The 22,366-nt window shown below is 39.2% G+C and overlaps 1 protein-coding gene across 3 annotated transcripts in view; it reads left to right on the forward strand.

The window, feature by feature from the left end:
* The window catches only part of NFATC1 (nuclear factor of activated T cells 1), a 147,555-nt gene that overhangs the window by 57,688 nt on the left and 67,501 nt on the right, over positions 1–22,366 (forward strand). For all 3 annotated transcript variants that reach the window (XM_073331805.2, XM_073331807.2, XM_073331806.2), the window contains exons 4-6: positions 106–308; positions 3,668–3,840; positions 6,272–6,412. In XM_073331805.2, the coding sequence (XP_073187906.1) occupies positions 106–308; positions 3,668–3,840; positions 6,272–6,412 (517 nt within the window). The remainder of the gene's footprint in view (positions 1–105; positions 309–3,667; positions 3,841–6,271; positions 6,413–22,366) is intronic.

Below are 22,366 nucleotides of genomic sequence, written 5' to 3' on the forward strand. Positions count from 1 at the left end.
ACAAGTTTTCTCCTTGAATTAGACTCTCTTGCTTATAAAAATTTAATTGATTCCCAGCAGTTTATGTGGATGGTGCTTAGTAGGAGTTTTCTGTTCTCTTGCCAGCTACACGGTTACATAGAAAGTGAGCCGCTCACGCTACAGCTGTTCATTGGGACTGCAGACGACCGCCTGCTGAGACCTCATGCCTTCTACCAGGTTCATCGAATCACAGGGAAGACTGTTTCCACCACCAGCCATGAAACAATACTTTCCAACACCAAAGTCTTGGAAATTCCACTTCTACCAGAAAACAAGATGAGAGCAATGTAAGACCCATGCACTGTACCTGACTGCTTAGCAGTTTCCTCTCAGTCTACCCACTTGATTTTTTTGTTGTTGTTGAGTGTATGCTGCTGCTTTTTTTTTTTCCTGCTGAATTTTATAAATAATCCAGCTTCCTAGCAGGTTTCCAAAGATTTGTTGGGACAAATTACCCCTAATCAGTTTAATGCCAGGAAAAACTTTGCAAATATTAATGACAACTGGTTAGTTTCATTCTAGAGTTTCAGTCAATGTCCTTATTTGCCATTTAAAATGAGTATCTCAGTTACAGAGCTGTAAATATCTTCTACCTCAGCTCCTGCATTTAGGTTCTACACATGCCACCTATTTACTCCTGTACGTAGTACTACAAGGAACAGGGCCCGTTAAAAATTATCTTTGGGTTGGGGGAAATCTCATAACGAATATTTCCAAATAATTTAGCCTTTGTTAAGATAAATAGAACATCTTTTATGTATTATATTAAGAATCTTTATTCTTTTCCAGTGAAATTTGTTTAGGTCAAGACAAAACAAAATGTGACAGTAGAAGCAAAACAATTAGAACAAAAAGTAGCAAAGATACATTTATTTCTCAGTTTGAGCAAGGTATAATTATTCTTACAATCTCTAAGGGTGAAATTCACTCCCATGCAGAGGGGCCTATGCACCTTTTAATTCCCAGATTAGATTTTAAGTGAGATATGTGTAGGTCCTCTTCACACAGGTGATTTTCATACTAGGATAATACTGGTAGAGTGAAATTCATTCCAGTTCACAGGGCTTGTATGAGGGTCTCCAAATCCATTAAGCTCCAGCTTAAGGTCACAAGTGATACAGAGAAACTTGTATGGGTCCTCTGTACTGGGGTGAATTTCACCTAGATACATATGTATATGGGGTGAAATCTGGCCCCACTGAAGTCACTGGCAAAACTCCCATTGACTTTAATAGGGCCATGATGTCACCCATAATGTTATATGTTTGTATATTTATTTAAATATATAATTTTTCAAAAACAAAAAATCAACATGCAAACAACAACAGCAGCAACAACATGTATCAGAGGTCTAAATTAACTCCATTAAATCTCAGAAGATGCAAATTAAGGCTAAAATTCCATGTTTAATCCATTTGACAACAGCTACAGTGGCACTTGCAGTGGGGCTAATGGGGACCAGAATGACTGCTGAAGGCTCAAGATCTTGGGACCTCTAGACTTTCATTATGCTATATAGTAGAATAACCCTACAACACTTTTGGCCAAATTATCTGTAGGTGTTAATTGACACAGATCCATTCAACCTATTGGAGCTGCACCATTTTATACCAGCAGAATATTTCTTTGGCCCTCTATTTGATTTTTTGACAAGTAAGTAGTATATTAATTTTTTCTGTCACCATAATCATGTTAAAGGTGGCTGAAAAGATGTTGTACCAGAGCTGATCAATTTTCATGTCAAATTTGCAAGGCTGAAAATAAACAAAGCCAGACGAATAATTGATTTTTTGGTTTGGTGGCTGAATTGAAAAAACAAACAAAAAAAGTTTTGTTTTAGTTTAAGGTTTAGGTTTTAGTTTTTTAATTAAATCTAGCTAAATTTAGAAATGAAACATTTCATTTCCACATCTTCTTAAACAAAACATTTTGGCTTTTTCAAAATCCCCCCCCTCCCCCGCATTTTTTTGGCCAGATTTATTTGCTCAGTTCAACCCAAATTGGTGAATAGTTTTGATCGACCCCAAAGTGCAATTTTCAGCAGATAAACTATTCATCCAAAAAATGTCACCCAACTCCAGTAATAAAGTCCCATCAAGCATCACACACAATGTTTTGACTTCTATAGGACTTTATATCTCTATGGCTTAGGCCTCACACTCCCTTCATGAAACCTTAACAATGGGGTTAAAGATGAAATGCAAGTCTTTCTTACAATTATGTGCATTTAGGCCCCAGTGCAACAAAGCACTTAAGCACAGGAGAAATCCCATCTGCATTCATTAAAGTAGTCAAGCACATCCTTAACTTTAAGTGTATGAGTATTCCCATTGGCTTCAAATGGGACTGCTCAGATGCTTAAAGTTATGTGTGAGTTTCAGTGCGTCACTGTATCAGGGTCTTAAATTAGAACCTTAATTAATGGTGTGTTAAATTCCTTTGTTTTTAAATAGGAGCTAAAAAAGATAACATACGCAGCACTAGAAGTGCAGTATCTACTCCTTTGTATTGTATAGATCGTTGTACTAAATTTTGACATTGACACGGATACTCCATAGCTCTTATGGCCTCTTCTGTCAATGCATATTGTTAATTCATTCATTGGCAACACTGCATCTCTGATCTTGTCAGCAAATGCCTATGTTATTGTTATATCCACACTCTTAAAAGGCATGAAGACCAAAACTGGGGGATTGCCTTCCACAATTCATGTTTGCAGTGTGTGTGTTTGATGAATAATCTTTCAGTTTGCTTCAGAGTAGAATTTTAGATGTCTGGGGGGTAGTGTGACCATATTTCCCAAAAGGGAAAATGAAACACAATGTGGGGCTGGCCCGAGCCCTGCTCCTCTCCCCCTCTGTGCGTGGGGCTGACCCATTCCCTGCCCACCCTTCCCCCCCCCACTGCACACGGGGCAGGCCTGAGCCCTGCTGCCTCCCTCATGCACAGGGCTCTCATCCAAGTCCAGCCTGCTCTCCAAAGGGGGCTGGCATTGCCCCTTACCTGAGCCCTGCCTGTTCCTCCACATGGCTGGCGTAACTGCTCGCCCAAACCCTGCCTCCTTGCCATGTGGTATCCACCCAAGCCTTGTTACTTACACACACACACACACCTCCACATGGCTGGCGTCACCACTCACTCCCCACCCCACATGTTCCTCTGCGCCCTCGAGGAGTGTGTGCCCCACTTTTTTTGTGAAATTGGGCATTTGTCTTGTTTGCTCTTGCCAACTGATCATCAGTTGGCAAGAGCAAACAGGACAGATGCCCACTTTCGCCAAAAAAGTCAGGACAGCCAGGACAGGGCTTAAAAAAGGGACTGTCCCAGCCAAAACAGGATATATGATCACACTACTTGGGAGGGAGGGGAGAAGTGAAACTGTTTGATTGCATTTACATGTGCACTGGTTATTTTATACAAGTGCAAAATAAAATTAAACTATGCATATCCAGTGTAATAAAACACATGCTAGAAATCCATATCTAAAAGGAATTATCATGCATCCAGCGTAATAATGTCCAAAATCTTAGTGTTTCTGCAGTTGTAAATAAATAAAAGCATGGGAGGGAAGGTAGAAATATTTTTTTGTGACTTTCTGGAACCTGCAGAGAGTTAGTTGAAATGTCCTGTGTTGTCTTTTGGACAGCATTGACTGCGCTGGAATATTAAAACTTAGAAATTCAGATATTGAACTACGGAAAGGAGAAACAGACATTGGAAGGAAGAATACACGAGTGCGGCTGGTCTTCCGAGTTCACATCCCACAATCCAACGGGAGAACTCTGTCTCTGCAAGTAGCGTCCAACCCTATCGAGTGTTGTAAGTAGCAATAGCCTTCTTGTTCTTGCCAGGTATTGTACAACCAATTGCCTGACATACAGCCTGTCCTTGTCAGTATGTTAAATGTTGTCTCATCGCATCTGTCCATTGTCTGAAACGTGCTTTACATCTCAAAAATGTATTTTACGTTGCATGAAAAGTATTACCCGTTTCCTTGGCAAAACAATATCTGGTCCCTTGTGCATTCACTCCTACAGGAAGTTCCTTTGCAATACATGAAGAGCCACGTTAAGCTGGTGTTTGAACTTGAACTGACTTGGGCAAGTTCCTTTATGCTGAGAGGCCCTTTCACAGAGATAACTGCTATTAAGAGTTTTGGAGAACTCCAGTCCAGCCTCATTTCTCCCCCCACCAAAAAATCCCTTTGACAAGGAGCTAGTGAGATATTTAAAATTGCCATATTAGTGTTAGTTTACTGCAGTTTCAGGAAATTCCAAGAAACTGACCTTCAGTATTGGGGTCTTTTTAATAGAACAAACATCACTTTATAAACCTGTCAGATTTGGACATAGACTTCTCTTCACCCGACCCCGAGACTCCCATTTCATTCTTGCTTCATGAGCCTAGTAAATACAGAAAAGGCCCTTTGCTTCATTTAACTTTACAGTTTTTGTCTAGCTGGGAAAAAACAAGCTTCAGTCTAACTCCTGTTGCTTTCAGTACTGGATGAAACACCACCAGCTTTTGGAGGTTCTTTTTGACTCAGATTAGCAGCCACAAATTCAGATTCTAATTAACGGAACCCTTTTTTAGACGATCCTTTACCTATCTCTCTGACTTCCCCTTGTTCCCCTGGAAGTAGTAACACAACTGAGAACAGTTTGACAGTCTGCCTTCCCAAATTGCCGTAGGCATAGGATCTCATCCACAGCTCTCTTGAGGGGGAGGGAGGTTCTGAGCCTTCCATCATCCCCCACCCGTAGCATCAAGATTTTTTGGTGGGTTCAGAACCTGCTGCTGCTCTTTGTGCCATTCCCAGGAGAGGTGCTCCAGACTGCACAACATACCTGCGAAGCCCTGTGTAATGTAAAATTTGGGGTTTCTTGGAAGCACAGTGCTCTTTCGGGTGTGTCTAGAGAAGAGCAGACCCATATTCCACCACCAGAATCTGATGTGTAACTATCGGGTCTTGAAACCAGAAACCCTTTTGCCTACAACTTAAAACCTTTCCTTCCCAAGCCAATCTCATTTAAAGAAACAAACTTTTTTTTCTAAGAAAAGTTAAGCCTGTGCTATGTGCTATATATGAAGAGTAGCAGAACCTCCCTAATACTAAGAGCTAGAACGGCACAAGCTGGTATCCTAAATACTATATCTATATATAATATATATTTATTACATTTTTTCCCTCCTTCCCCATTTCAGGATTGTTAAAGGCTAAATTTTGCTAAGGGTCAAATTCTAGCCTGAAATGCACCTACAAGTATATCCTGATCCTACCTCCCAATTAAATCTATGAGAGTAGGATCAGACTGTAATACCTAATATGCCAAATTCAATTATCCAATAAAAATGAGGCTGGCTATATCTGCATGCCATGTAAGTCAGGGGTTGCAGTGTAAAATATTATGGACTGAGCGGAAGTGCAGTGTATTATCTCCAAACAAAGCAAATACTCTTGCAATATGACAAGTGCAAAAAAAAAGTGTACCGTATGTTATTTCAAGTGCAAAAATCTGAAATAATCATGTGTCGAATACTCCATAATCCCTTGGTGCATGTGAGACCAGAAGGACCTAGTAAAATAGATAAAGTACTCACATCATTCTCGGAAGCACAGGTGTGCAAGCTGAATACCTCAGTTGAGAATGATAAAATACGTGCCATGAGGCTATAGGTTACTGTTTGCATGGTCCATGTGCAATTTGGTACTTAGAGCTTAATGGAACCATGCTCTCCAGCAAGGGTCTGTAACTGCTGGGTTACTGAAGTCATGAGTACAGTGTGGCACTTTGCCGAATTGCAAACCCTGCACTGAGCAACATATGCCTATTTTGGACCCAGAGGCTCTTGCTGTCATATGTGCCATATAAATGTTTGGCATAGGTATGGTAGAATGTGGCTTTATGTTATAGGAAATTCCTTTTAAAATAAATAAAAGAAACATACCATTTTAAGTAACACAGAACAAATTGGCTTTTTTAACTGAACAGAATGTTCTTTGTATGGTTCTTTTGAATCCATAGTACCTTATTATAATAAAAGCATTGTTTACAATTAAAGCACTTAAAACCAACTGTACACTGAGTTTCCTATAGACCTCCTGAACTTTCTTGAGTTTCTGTATCAAACTCAGTTTGTCTAATAAAAGTAAAAGTTGGGTCACTTATTTAAGTAATATTTACTGATTTTGTGTGTGTGTGTGTCTGTGGTTGTTTTTTTCTTTTCTTTTCCTTTTAAAACTCTCCAGCTCAAAGATCTGCCCAGGAACTGCCTTTGGTGGAGAAGCAAAGTACTGACAGCTTTCCTGTGATTGGGGGGAAAAAAATTATACTCTCTGGCCATAACTTTCTACAAGACTCCAAAGTCATCTTTGTGGAGAAAGCGCCAGGTATTTTTCTTTAAAAATAGACAGTCTGCATCCTTTTCTTGTTTTGAAACCCAGTGGAAATTTGATTACTGAATGGTGGTAATGTAAACACTGTCGTCCCATTTTCTTCCACATGTTTTCCACGTCATAGGGGTGGAGCTGTGTAGGTGATCTCAGCACTGTGTCATGTTATGGTTGTATATAATGCAGTTATAGCTGTAGATATGTTTCATTGCAGGCATACAATTGTGACACTGAAAGTGAGAGTTTGAAGTTTATTTTTGTAGCAAACCACAACTGTACCTGGCAGGTTTTTTTAGTTATTCTAGTCAAAGGCATTCTAAGAATTTCATCACATTTTAGTGTGAAAACATGCAAGATACTGCTGCTTCTTAAACATTTTTATAATTAGTGGGGAGATCACATTGACAGCACCTTGGTGCGGTAGGTTTGGTGGGGAAGGGGATGTGTTTTTTTTTCCTTTTGTGGTGAATTTTTTTTTATTGATAATAGAGACCTTTAATCCTCCGTGTCGGGTTGTGTAGAAAATGTAAGCCTTGAAGGGCTTTGATCATTTATTAGGTGTTCGTTTAAGAGGATTAACATTGTCAAAAGCCTGTCCAGTGGAGGCTCATTCATTTCAAAGGAACAATTTTATTTTGCCATTAAGAACCAAGGTTCTCTCCCACACACTTTTAGTCATCAAGTTTATCATTACTGCAACCGATATGCTAGCATCTGAGTGTCCCAACTCACCCTCAAGTCAGTGGGCATTGAGGGCACTCAGTACCTTATGGGATTAGGCCCTATTTGAAGTTTCAGGTTAAAGCATCTGTAGGGATTGTGGTTCATGTAACAATAATGCAAAATACGGTATTTTATTTCTGATAAGATGATGGTTAGAGTGGAGCTGTGAGTAAAAGGCAGGCTCTGAAAGGAGATAATTAAGGAGGAGGAGTATTCTTGTTTTGGAAAGGGTTTCCCTGGTGCTGGCGCAAACCGTACATTCCACAGCTGCCTGCTGCAACCCCCTGAACTGTAAGCTGTCTTCTGAGCTCCTCAAGCACTTAGCATCTCACAGCCATTCAAGTGCAGGCTTTGACATTCTGTCTGTTTAACCCTCACCATTCATTAAGTTCCAGTAAGACTACACTTCCCTGCTGTGTGACTATTGTCAATGGTATGTCTGGGGGAGGCATGTGTTTGTGCTGAGTCAGGGAACCTCCTTAACAAATCTCATTAACAAATCAAAGTAGATGTGAATTTATTTCAGAGTGGTCCCTTCAGAACTTGACCCACTCAAAGAAACCCAAAGAGCCCGTCTGAAATTTCCCAATGGGGTTCTGATTTGGCATAATTTAGGTAATCAAAACTATACCTAGGAATATCTCCATTAACGTGAATGGCTCAGATTCTCTGTTGGTAAATTGGCTCCATTGACTTCAAAGGGCAACTTTTGACTTCAGTGGAACTACATTGATTTCACACCTGCTGAGGATCTGGCCAGATGTGCCTGAGCAGTAATGCAAATATCTGTCTATCTTTTAGAAAGTGAAAGAATTACAACTTAAAAACATAAGTTCCAGAATCTGAGTGAATTGGGAAGAAAATATTATGTTTCGTTTCTGTTTAGTCCTCCATGTATGAAAATGCGTTAGGATGACATTTCAAAAATGAAAATCTAGATTGGACTCATTACAGGAAGGAAACTGTCTCACAGATTGCCCTCTTTGATGCATGTTTTTTTCTGCTTTACTTTCTCACTGCACTGGAAAAATTTTGAAAGGTCATCCTTAAAGGAAAGGAGTACTTGTGGCACCTTAGAGACTAACCAATTTATTTGAGCATGAGCTTTCGTGAGCTACAGCTCACTTCATCGGAAGCATCCGATGAACACGGATGTTCACTCTGAAACCCATCCTTACAGGGTACCTCTGAATATGAAGCTATCCAGTCATCTGCAGGTAACATCGCCTGGGTATATAAAGCTATCCCATTTTGCAATATGACATGCCAAAACCAAAATTTGCCTTCAGTTCCAGGGATCCAAATAAAGGCCCAATCCTGCAGTTCTTACTCAACAAAAATCCTGTTGCAGTCAAGGGGAGCTTTGAAGGCTCCTGGAATTCAAAATCAGATCCAAAATAGAGTAGAACCTCAGAGTTACAAACACGTTTGGAATGGAGGTTGTTCGTAACTCTGAACAAAATGTTATGGTTGTTCTTTCAAAAGTTTACAACTGAACATTGACTTAGTACAGCTTTGAAACTTTACTGTGCAGAAGAAAAATGCTGCTTTTAACCATCTTAATTTAAATGTAACAAGCACATAAGCAGTTTCCTTACCTTCTCAAACCTTTTTTTTTAAATATCGGGGAGTAGCTGTTAGTCTGTCAGTCTGTATTCACAAAAACAACAAGGAAAGAAGTAGGGTTTTTACCCACAAAAGCTTATGCTCAAATAAATCTGTTAGTCTTTAAGGTGCCACCGGACTCCTTGTTGCTTTTTTTAAAACTTTCCCTTTATTTTTTTAGTAGTTTACATTTAACACAGTACCATACTGTATTTGTTTTTTTGTTTTTTGTCATTACTGCTGCCTGATTGCATACTTCTGGTTCCAAATGAGGTATGTGACTGACTGGTCTGTTTGTAGCTCTGGTGTTTATAACTTTGAAGTAAATGTAATTTTTTAGGATTTTAAAAAAAATGAATAAGAAAATAAACAATGAACAGGTGAGCACAGTACAACGTATTTTATATAAATAATGTCTATGTGGATGTGTATGCTGAAGTGGAAGTAAATAATAGAGTTCTTCCACCTCACATAGAAAAACACACAGGAAGAGTACTGGGGCACATGGGATTGTGGGCAGGGGGAGATCCATATGCTATGGGTTCCCTTTGCATGTGGATAACATCAGAAGAATCCTTCCCTGCCCCAAAATGTCTAATGAATCAGGAGCTACTTTGCTATCTATGGTGAGTATTCCATCTGTTTATACTAGAAAGTCTAGTCTGGTGTATAACTGAGGCTTAAATCATAGTCCAATTTAAGTAATCTGGGTAGGTTTATTGTACTTGTATGATGAAAATCTTGTTTGGTACATTCAAATCGTTCAGCCTCGCAAGGTGCTGAGCAGCACCTTGAACACCGATAAAAGTTAATGGGAGTCAGAGGCACTCAGCACTTCGTAGGACTGAACCCAAGTCTCTACAAGCCCTAATGCAGGCCTTCCTAGTGACACAACCTCATTGAGATCCAAGATCCCATAAGAGGTAGCAAGAAGAGCATCTGCTTTCCACTGTAAAATGATTAATCCCTTAGACAAAATCATGGCTACATTCAGAAAGTGAAGTCATTCACTTAGGTTGTCTACTTAACTTATTTCCTCGGCTCGGCTCCTCATTTGCTGCATCACCTAATGTAACATGACGTTTAAAACAACTGCACATGATACACCATTGTCTCAGTGACAGGCTTTTCCTAATTGTTCTTCAGCAAAATCAGTACATTTGGTTTCAAATTGAAATCAAACAATAATTTCAATTACTGTTCATTCTCCCGATGGGATCGTCTAGCAACTATACTTTTAAATAAAAGCAAGGCAGGAAATGGAGCACCGGTGCAGTCAGACTCTCTCTCTCCCTTTCCCCTGCCCCCCCCCACACACTTAGAACGTTAAGTTACTAATCTTTATGAAGATTACTAGATATATTACTCACTTTTTTGATGTTGTTGTTTGTTTTTAAATCTAAATGTTGATCACATTTCTACTGGGTAGCAGTTAACTCTAGGATTTCAGCTATTACAAATGTAATAGACCTTGTGAAAAATTACAATCATAAAAAAAAAGAATGTAGCAGTTATATATAATTCTACATTACTGAATGGAACCCACGTAGTATAGTCCCTACTCCGGTAAAATCCCTAGACTAGGGTGTATATGTAATGTGATTAAGATCGTGATATTCTGCATGTTTAATTGGTTAATGCAGGATGGGATTTCTGTCTGAATAATTTCTTTATGTCTGCTGAGCGCATTGTAGTCCACTGAATGTTTTCCCATGCATGAGTTCTGAGTCTTCTGTCTTTAAGGGCTAACCCTCAGCTGTCGTAATCTCCTGAGGAATGGCATTATCCTGGCCTCTTTGCGTGGGGAGTCTGTCTATCTTAACAATGACTCATACAAAAGGGAATCCCTGAAGAATGATCAAGTCGGTTCTTGAACTGGAGAGGCAGCAGAGTCGTGTTGTCAGTTAACCCCTGAATTACTATTTTTCAGCAAAGAAGTGTTTGAAACAGTGTGAAATACTAACACAGCCTGTAAGATGCTGCATCTCTTGTGGAGAAGAAAGTGGTTAGTTGAGGGGATTAGTTGTATTTAAAAGGGCATGTTTAAAAGTAGAATTTCTTTGTAATACAGCACAGCATCAAGGCAGAAGGGCAGCTCTTACAAGATAAATAATGTGTCTTTTCAGAAGCATACTATAATATGCTCAGACCTTTTATACTACCACAAAAAAGTTCAAGTACTGAAATAAGTCCTTATTTCAAAGGATTTTGGTCAATCCTTTATTGCTTGCACATCAGACCATATTTTCCGGTGATGAAAGTCCATATAAAATGTGCATCCAAGAAACTCAGCCACAGTAGTAGTAAAAATATGAATGCCAGCTATGCTTAAGAGGGTTGACCTTTTAAATTCAGTATTCCCTTACATCAGTGGGTCCCACAATGACTTTGTTCATTACGCATTACTCTTATATATGTTCTGCTTTTTCAATTTACCTCTCCATTTAAAGTTTGTGGTTTTCTCCTCCTGCTTGAAACAGAAAAAACCCAGATTTTCAAAAATGACAAGTGATTCTGGGTTTCTCAGTTTTTGCTGCTGGACATTAGACACAGTATAGAAGCCTGGGTTATTTATTTATTTTAGTATCATCTTCAGAAGTTAGATGTTCAACAATTTTGCCTGGACACTTGCAGCACAGGAGCACAAAACCTTAATATTTGTATACAGGCATTTACAAATGAAGAAAAGGCATAGCATTTTATGTACATAATTTGATGCAATTAGAAACACATTTGCTTTCTGAGGAAGTACACTGGGCTTAGAAATGACAAAATATTTCCTTTCTGACACAATGACTTCAAAGAACATAGGTTCTGTTCTAATGTTACAAGGGATGATGTTGAGTAATTTGTTTTCCAAAACTAGTTTTTAAGTAGCAGCATTAATTTGCAAGCTGTAGAAGGCAAAGAAACACAAAGAGAGTCCTATACCAAACCAGAAATCACCATATTGCAGACCATGCTGCTGATTACCTTACAGCAATATTATTATGGATGATGACCCACAAAACTGAGTATATAATTATTGTGACAGTAAAATAACAGCTTCTCTTCAGAATAGTTTGCAAAATGTTTCATAGGGTAACCAGCCAGGAACAGAACCAAGATCCACAGCACCAAAGGACAGCAAAGACTAACAGAATAGGTTCAAGGGACTGAAATGCTCATTACTGGCAGACTTTTTCAGATTCTCCAGACTTTTCAGCTGTGATGTCAAATAGTTCTTCACAGGATTACATGTGTGTTCCATATCTTTTTTAGTAAGGCAGAATTCCACTAATGCATTTGAAGTCCCATACACACTCATTTGGCTCTATGCTTAATGACCAGATCAGGAGGTAAAAAGAGTTAAAAAGCTGAAAGGTCAGAGTTCAATGACCAAGATCATTACAGAACTGTTTTTTTTTTTAATAAATTCAATCCAAAATTCTGTTTTTTTTCCCTTTAATTTATAGAGGTGTCTCTTTATGGATAAGGATATACATTTGTACTTTCCATGACAAATGTAAGTGCGCAAGCATTTCTCATACTTCTGTCATGTATATTAGTAAATTTCACAAGATTGCTGTTTCACAAGTATTGTTGTTTCTCTGGATGACTTCAGTGGTTTTGAACATGTTGTTAATTACTCAAACAGCAAATCAGCAGTGATTACTAGCGCCAACATATTCTGAGACCCAGCGACAAAGCTGACTGTCCTTAGATATTACGCCTAAAGTCAATGAAGCTTAAGTCTCCAAAGAATGGCTTAAGTCTCCAAAGAATGTCATCTTTTTTTCTGTTTCTGGAATGATCTCAAACAGAACAGGATTTTCTCAGATTTAGTCATTATTAGAAGCTATTAAACAAAGCTTTTTGTAAATATCATTTATTCTGTCACTTGCTATTTCAAACATTTGCTGTCTTGCTTATCTGTGATTGTTTCTTTTCCTTAATAGGGCAGGCATAGCTCTTAAAATCTATATAGTTAGATGCCATGGTAAGGGGTAGAGCCAAGCAAGTAGCTGGTTTAAAAAAATGTATTTGGTTTGGTGGCTGAATTGAAAAATATGGGGGGAAATTCTGTTTTTTTCCAACTGAAATGGATTTTTTTTCCTTGATGGAACAACATTTTGTTTGGGTCAAGTGAAATGCTTGGAATATTGATTTGAAATGGCATTTTCTACACAAAATGTTTGATTTTCAAATGAAATATCAAAAGAGTTCATTTCAAAATGTCAAAACAAAACTTTTAGACATTTCAATTTTTAATTGTTTGCCAGATTTGACCTAAATTCACTAGTAGTTTTGATGCCCCCCAAAATGCAGTTACTGGTAAATTTACTATTCGCCCAAAAATTTTTGCTCAGCTCTAGTAATGGGTACTATAGAAAAGACTTCAGATAGTTAAAGAAAATCAGGTTTCTGGTGCATCTGCTCAGAGAAAGCACATTTTAAATTTGCTTTCAGCAAGTATTTCACCAGGCAAGCTTAAATTCACCTATTATAAACTTTTGTGCTAGTAAAACGTGATCTAGTGAAGGTTCACAGACAGCAAACACAAAAGGGAAGGGACTACAGCCAACACGCATTCATTTAGAAATGTAAAGAAACATTTTGCTGGTTGTTTTGCAATTTCCATGATCTCTAGCAAAGAATAGAACCAATGTGCTGCTGCTGCAAGGTAAAATTTCTGTCTGAAAGCATAGAAACCTGTTGGGAAATCTCAGCTTTGCCTGCTGAACATTGCCCAAGCAAAAGCTTTTCCATACAGCTGGTATTCAAATGCGGGGCTGTCGCACGAGGTCATTTAGTTTGCCAAACGTCTGATAACTGATATGTTCCTGAAGCAGCTTTGCATGTAATGGACAGTCCTGAGGAATCATGTGGGCTTTTATTTTTTCTCTGAGGCACTGGAAAGCTCACAGTTTGAGTCTGTTTTGGTGAGATGTGACGTAGAGACAGGTGACCAGAGTTTTGGCAGAGCGCCATTCGGTAAAAGATCTTACATTCTCAGAGATCTTTCCATTGCTCCTTCTATTGCTAGTCGCAGTCACAGTTTGGAGGGCAACTAGCCAAAAAAAAAAAAAAAGGGTAATGTTACACACTGGTAATCAAACTGTAGCTCATAGAATAAATAAACAAGTGGCATAATGTGCTTATAGATGAGCAAATGCTACATAATTTTATCTTTGTCCGCCAGTTTATCAGAGGTCAGCACACACATTCCACTTAGTACTAAGAGTTTATGCACTGGCTCATGTGCAGTGGGAGAGACTAGAAACTTGAGAGGCATACAGCTGGGAGCACAGAACTCATGTGAAGGTCACTTGTACCTTGTTCCTAGAGATCTATTGGTAGCCAAGGAGGTTTCTGGCCATTGACCAGAAACAGATATCCTTGGGCTGATAGTTTCATCAAATAATGGGGTCATTAGATGGCCAAATCTTTTCATGCCTATGCAGAAGCTATGACATAGCTTGTAGGAAATGTCAGCATGTTTCAGATTTCCCTGGCTTTTTAGCCTAAGGAATGGTAAAGATAGAATGGGAGAGCATCTGTACGCATGAGATGGTATCATCACCAAGGTGCCTCTGTCACAGTTAAGAGTAGTATTTGTTAAATGCCTTTGGTCAAGTACAAGCATCTACTGTGGACTAAGGACAGGTATATTTTTTTTTTTAAAGGGAGGCAAAAGATACGCAGGCAAGTGTGCCTACAGTTGCATGCTACTGCAATTGCACATGAAAATGGAAATTTAGTGAGCTACCTAGCCATTTGAGGGATAAAGCATCTGTTTTGTGCATGCAATGGTGTTAGTTGTGTGCAGACCTCAGACTTCAGCTTTGTACAATCTGATCCTTAAATACTATATTAGTGTATATAGTGCATCACTCTAATGTTATCAGTGATATTTTATGCACACCCCATCCACAGAGATAGGTAAAGGTCCAGTGAGCTAAAGAACTGTAGATCCCAATAGTAAAGCTCAGAGTGCGGTTCCGTAGAAATGCCTCTTAGAAAATGTGTGGTATTTTCAATCACATTTTCAATTAGGTTTAACCAGAATGTAATGGCAAATTCAGATGTGCAGAAGTGGCCTGAACTGAGGAGGGGCAGGTTCTCTGGCAGTATCTATGGTTGGCTGGGCTGAGTTGCCAGCATTCCTTCAAATAAGACAGTAACCCGGGAGACCACGAGTCCAGTTGCCAGACAGGTGTTCGAGCATTCTTGTGAATTTTAGATTACATCTGTGTGGATTTGACAAGAGGGATCCTTCCTCTTCCCTCCTTTCCCCCACTCCCTACTACTCTGCAAACAAGCCTGATTGGCTGTGCAGGAGTGCCATCCAAACACACAGATTTAACTCTGACCCTTGGAGGATTGGAGCTAATGAACAGACGAGAGGTGGGATGGGACACCAGCCTAGGAAAGATGATAACATGACTGAAAAAGGACTATAAACTTGCACCTTTCTACACAGTTTTGTGCTCTGCATTTGCAGTTATCTCCTATTAGTAGGTTAATTTCTTGTTGGTGTCATGGTAGAAGCAGAGAGAGACTTGAAGGAGGAGAGGACAGTGGGTCAGTTCAACGAGGGCACTCCATGTGTAAAGAACAGCATGGAAGAGAGTATAAAGATAGTTAAGGGAGAAATAGAGAGATAAGGGGCTTTGTCAAGGCTTGCATTATTTGCAGAGACGAGTGCCGCAGAGGATGACGTAAGAGACAAGGGCAGATTAAGTAGGGAGGGAGTATCAAAGGCATTAAACTTGAGCTGGATGTTTTTGGAGTAGAGGGAGCCAGTGGAGGGATTCAAAAGGATTGGGGAGTGGCAAACTCAGATTGACATGCAAGGAAGATGTACGTATTATTTTGACTAGATCCAAGAGTGATGTGGGTGTCAGAGAGGCCAGAGAGGAGGTTGCAACGGTCATGATGGGAGAGGATGCGAGCCTAGATGAGAGGTGGCTGGATTTGGGCCCAACTTGGCTGCGCCAGGAAAGAGAGAAGGAGAAGTCGGTGATGACTCCTGGGTTACAGGCCCAAGTGCATAGGGAGCAGACGGTGGAGCTGTCAGTGATGACAGAGGGCATGGGAGGAAAGGAGTGGTTCTTGGAAGGGAAGATCTGGAGTTCAGTTTTGGTGGTGATAAGTTTGTTGACTGGAAGATATGCATTGGAGAAGTTTGAGAGACAGGATGAGATGCAGGATTAAGCTGAGGGAGTTGGCTCAGGATTGTATGGGAGAGAGTATAATTTGAAGATGGAGGCATTACATGGACAGACCAACTAGCAGAATTTGGTCTTAAGAGCCATTCATTACTACTGTTGATAATGTGTGGAAAGGAAACTACTCAACTTGAATTTCTTGTTCCAGAAGGAGTTTTCAGGGCTGACAATTAAGAGAAGGAAGAAACTATGATTTTACTTGTAAATAGAGTATATTTGATTTAGAATCATTGAGAGGCAACAGATGTAGAACTCCAAATTCTGTTTCTGGAGTCACTTTTTAGCAAAGAAACTTATTTAAATGATCAGTCTCAAAATATAGTTAATTTCAAAGGCCTAGTTGAACTAAAAAAATGCAATTCGCTAGAAACCATGTAATAAAGTTAGATAAGAAGATACATCTGATAGACACTGCAAAGTGCTTTGTATTCAGAGGTAAACATGATGCTATTGCTTTGGGGGTGTCTTGGTTTGAGAAACTTTGAGAAACTCCCAATCTAAGAAAATGTAATGGGGTCTGACTTTCAGATGGTGGGTGCCTACACACGCTGTGATACATAGAAGAAACAGGCTTTTATCTGATTTTTAGTACGTGGCTTCTCGACAACATTTTGTTGTTGTTGTTCAATTAAGCTATTTTTTATTTAAAGAGAACTTTGAAAGAAAAAATAACTCGCCTTTACATCAGAGATACTGTGTGCATTTGAATACAAAACTCAGCTCAAATCTGCAAAAAATACATAGGAGTAGGAACACAAAACTCAGCCTTACATTGCAAAAGTGTGTATACAAATACACCCAAAATCCCATCATCCTCATAAAAATAAATATATTCCAGCTATGGGTGAACCTCTAATGATGGGTTTGAATTTGGCATCCAAAAGTGCAGATACTGATCAGAAGACCTTCTCAGTCTTTGTCCCCCCACAGCCATCCTCCCCCACTAGGCCTTGACTTCTCTGGGAAAAGGCAACAGGTTGGTGGGAGTTTCAGACAGAAAGGGGAAATAGAGCACATAAAAGGGTTCTTTCTTGTCCTGGGGAGCAAAATGGCTGGAAATATAAGAGGCAATGGGAGGGTTTCTCTGGCAGGGAAGAGGGAAAAGCTGGAAGGAGGGAGCGTGTAGCTGGGTGTCCTTTTGACAGAGGGAGTGGGAAGAGACAATGGTGAAAACCAATATAACCAGAGGAGAAAATCAGAATAATGGCTGAGAGAAGCACTGGCAGATAAGGGTGTCAGAACAGAGACTGAGCCCACAGCAGGAAGAGGAGGGGAGGGAGAGACTGAGGTGAGCACAGGCAGGAGATGCTGCCAGCATGGGGAGAGGAGATGATTGCATGCAGAAGATGGAGCTGCTCTGAAGTTGGCTCTAGTCAAACCCTACACACTTTTATTTACATAGATGGCAGGGACAGGGAGGGATTTGCCAAACTTCCTACTCAGTCCCTATTAGTGGAGATCTAAGAAACCACTAAACTAAAAGAAGCCGAGTGTTGTTGGGGAAGTTGAAAGAAAGGCCCGTATTGTATATACAAAAGGCGTTCTCCTGTGTTGCTCTAAACAATGTTTCCTCCTTTACACTCTTCCAGAGACAGACAGCTACTTAGCCAGTGCTGTTAATATTTCTGTTTTATATTTGCTAGTGCATACCCCATCATAAAGCTCTTTACAAATGTAAACTGATATGCAGTCTGTACAAAGTGATCAACTTCATCCACAAGTTACTGAGCCCAGCATTATTTGGTTATGTACAGGGAAGAATAATTCCCTTCACTGGAGGAATCACTGGGTTAGGTTTAGTGGCCTGTGTCATGCATCAGGTCAGACTAGATGATCATAATGTTCCCTTCTGGCTTTAGAAGCTATGAATTTCTGAGCCTTGAAATGCAGCCACTTCTAGTGTGAGATAAAGCAATTGTTTAGCGGAGTGTGTAAGACAATACGTGGGGAGCATTTGTTCAGTACTGAGTTGGAGAGAAGAGTGCCACCTTCTGAATCATCAGCATCATCTCTTACAGTTACTAGGTTTTAGGGCTGTCAAACGATTAAAAAAATTAATTGTGATTAATCACATTGTTAAATAATAATAGAATACGATTTATTTAAATATTTTGGATATTTTCTACATTTTCAAATATACTGATTTCAATTACAACAAAGAATACAAAATGTACAGTGCTCACTTTATATTTTTTATTACAAATATTTGCACTGTAAAAAAACAAAATTCAATTAACCTAATACAAGTACTGTAGTGCAATCTATTTATCATGAAAGTTGAACTTACAAATGTAGAATTATGTACAAAGAAAACTGCATTCAAAAACAAAACAATATAAAATTTTAGAGCCTGCAAGTCCACTCAGTCCTATTTCTTGTTCAGCCAATCGCTCAGACAAACAAGTTTGTTTACATTTTCAGGAAATAATGCTGCCCACTTCTTGTTTACAATTTCACCTGAAAGTGAGAACAGGCGTTTTCATGGCGCGGTTGTAGCTGGCATCGCAAGATATATATGTGCCAGATGCACTAAAGTTTCATATGTCCCTTAGTGCTTCAACCGCCATTCCAGGGAACATGCGTCCATGCTGAAGACAGGTTCTGCTCAATAACAATCGAAAGCAGTGCGGATCAATGCATGTTCATTGTCATCACCTGAGTCAGATGCCACCAGCAGAAGGTTGATTTTCTTTTTTGGTGGTTCGGGTTCCACATTGGAGTGTTGCTCTTTTAAGACTTGTGAAAGCATGCTCCACACCTTGTCCCTCTCAGATTTTGGAAGGCACTTCAGATTCTTAAACCTTAGGTCGAGTGCTGTAGCTATCTTTAGAAATCTCACATTGGTATCTGCTTTGCATTTTGTCAAATTTACATTAAAAGTGTTCTTAAAATGAACGACATGTGCTGGGTCATCATCCGAAACTGCTATAACATGAAATATATGGCAGAATGCAGGTAAAACAGAGCAGGGGGCATAGAATTCTCCCCCAAGGAGTTCAGTCACAAATTTAATTAACACATTATTTTTTTAACAAGCGTCATCAGCATGAAAGCATGTCCTCTGGAATCGTGGCCAAAGCATGAAGGGGGATACGAATGTTTAGCATATCTGGCACGTAAATACCTTGCAAAGCCGGCAACAAAAGTGCCATGCAAATGCCTGTTCTCACTTTCTGGTGACATTATAAATTTGAAGAGGGCAGCATTGTCTCCTGTAAATGTAAACAAACTTGTTTGTCCTAGCAATTGGCTGAACAAGAAGTAGGACTGAGTGAACTTGTAGGCTCTGAAGTTTTACATTGTTTTGTTTTTGAGTGCAGTTATGTAAAAAAAAAAATCTATATTTGTAAGTTGCAATTTCACGACAAAGAGATTCCACTACAGTACTTGTATGAGGTGAATGGAAAAATACTATTTCTTTTGTTTATCATTTTTAATATTTGTAATAAAAATAATATACACTTTGATTTCAATAACAAAGAATACAATATATATGAAAATGTAGAAAAACATCCAAAATATTTAATAAATTTCAGTTGGTATTCTATTGTTTAACAGTGTGATTAAAATTGCCTTTAATCACGCTTAATTTTTTTTTAGTTAATCCTATGAGTTAACTGTGATTAATCGACAGCCCTACTAGGTTTCCTTTGGAGGTTTCTTGTCCAAGTACACACCTGACTCAGCCTGCTTACCTTGTAAGAACTGATGGTATCTCAACACAAGGCTGGTTGATTGCAGGTCTGAATGAGAGGACTCCAACTTAATATCCACTCTCTCCTCTAGCATAGAAACCTACCCTTCCCTCAGGATATAATTGCAGATCAATCATCTCCATGTCAAGTGATAACATGAACACGCTTCACAAGGAATGAATGATTAGAAGATAAATCTAAAACTTGTGACTCCTGTAATGCAAAAGGATTTGGATGGCAGTGAAATACACATTAACTTGAATAAGTGTAGGGTAGGCTATGTCTGTAGGGCACCCAAAAATCAGAACATATGGTCATGCCATGTTCTGCTCAAACAATGTCTCAGTTTGGACCCCAGTATTGCACAGTTTGCTGTGGATCTCCTATATTATAAGGTGAACTGAGCTGTTCAGGAAATCAGTGTTGACAGCAAACTCACAACAATTAATCAAACAGTGGGCCCCTTTAGGAGAAAATAGCTCCATACCCTTGATTGAAAAATATATCTGTGTAAAAACTACAGGCCCAATTCACCATTGCACCAAGCTCGGCTTAACTACAGATTGGAAGGAGGCAAAGTATAGGCAATGAAATCCTAGATAATATCTGTTCCTTTCTATGTCTTTGAGTGAGCCATGGTTATTGGGGAAGCTGGAATATTTTTAACCTATTCAAGTAAAGCAAGACAATGTAAGTGTCTACAAAGTCTCCTGTTATGTCCATTTCATGGAGGAAAGGCTTGAGTGATCACCAGATACGGATGGCATATGCTTTCTGGTTTCTAGTTCTTTTTTGTTTTGATAATGCATATTCTTTTATCTTGCTGTTCCTCCTCTTAATTTTTGTGTGCCTATAAAACCTTCACGTTAATATAATCTTCCAGCTAAACTGCTGGTTTGATTCTTGTGATCTCTTAAACCTCTAGCTATTTAACAGCAATTTTCTGGTGTATAGAAAGTAAACACAGTCCTAGAGACATATAAAGATAATTTCCAATGTACACCAATAAGGATTAGAAGACAGCAGAACAATTCTTTGGAAAGCCTTTATAGCTCTTTGACTCTAAGTTACAGCTGTATGAAGAAAAATATTGAAGCCTAACAAACCACAACGATATATGTAAGTAACTGATACTGTGAGATTTACTCAACTTCTTTTAGCGCTTCTGCTGTGTTAAAACAGGCCTACAATGCCTTTTTATGTGGAAATCTTCTAGTTGGGTGTGGTGGGGAAGCCGTTCCTGTGACTCATGCTGCAGGGAATTCCCTAATGATTTAGAATATTTTTACTTCTGGACATCTGCACAGTTTCCTTTAATTCTGCAGTGAGCAGTTGATAGGAGTGAACTACAAAGAACCATTCACTGTTGAGCCATTTCATTTTAAATGGGTGTTTATATATTGAAAAGTTCAAAAAAACCCATACTAATGAAGTAGGTGTACCGTGTTTTCATCTCTAGTAACTCCAGGGGCTTACTACAGACTGAAAAAAACCCGATAAAGCAGAGCTGGATGAAGCACACTCAGAACAGAAAATGCTATCAATAACGGCACATCACAGTTATCAGTCTTTCAGTGTCAGACTTCCCAACAAATCCCTTTGTTTTCAGTTGACAATTATACTGATCACCAGCTGTAAATGACGACAAACAGCACTAAATATTGCCCTTCCAGACTCTGAGATCCATCCTGAGTAGAAAGAGCCAAACAGCTTCCTGCTCGCATAGAACTTTTGTTACTTGTGTAGCTAGTTCCTCACACTGGGCCTGATCCAAAGCTCATTGAAGACCACCAGAGTGGGGCCAAGATTTAATCCCCAGTAACTTCAGTGGGCTTTGCTCTATGTTCTCTGTGGTGTGCCTCCCTTCCCCGTACAAAAAAATTAAAACCCTGAGGCATTCTCTTGGTTCAAAAGAGAAGCAAAATGTGAGATTTGGAGAGAGACTTCCCATACATCTATCCCTTCAATATACCGTAACAAAATGTTAACAAGCACTCTGACTGAAACGAGGCATTTGATTTCAAGAGTGGATTTTAAAAATACTTTGTAAACGTAAATAAATAAATAAAATAAGTTGCTTGGAAAAGACTCTCTCTCTCTCTCTCTCTTTTTCATAACAACTGCCCATTTGGGTACAGTAATTCCAGAGAGTAAACTTTAACGGGAATGCCTGAAATGTGTCTGCTTCAGCTTTGTGTTATGTCTGTAATTTGAATTATTTGCATTTTGGAAAGGTATAAATTGCTCTGGTGTACTTTTGTTGGTCCTTGGCCAAGAAGGGAGTTGCCTTGGGCTTTGAGTCAGCCAGGCTGATGCAGATGTGGCAGACTTACAATGGAAACTTTTGTGGTTTATTGGTCCTCACTCCTCAGGCACATTCTGACAAGAGACAGTATCCTGCATACTTGGTAGGATACTGGGCATATGTGGCACTGGAAGAAAAATACTTTTCCCTGAGATAGGCAAATGTTTCAAGCCCCCACAAATTGTTCCATTCCCATCTTTTTTTTTTTTCTTTTCTTTTCTTTTTTTCAAATTTCAGCTGAACTGTATAAACCTGCAAAACATGTTTACTGTGAGAAGTTGACGTAGTGGTCTAAGGTTTCCCTCCTGGAGTTGATCCCAGTCCGTGGGCGTTGAGATTTCCTTCTCGGTTCACCAGACGTAACATGAAGAATTGTCTACTTTTTTGTCTCTGCTTCATAACAACTTCTCCT

Source organism: Lepidochelys kempii, chromosome 2, assembly GCF_965140285.1.
Source record: "Lepidochelys kempii isolate rLepKem1 chromosome 2, rLepKem1.hap1, whole genome shotgun sequence".
Taxonomy (NCBI): domain Eukaryota; kingdom Metazoa; phylum Chordata; order Testudines; family Cheloniidae; genus Lepidochelys; species Lepidochelys kempii.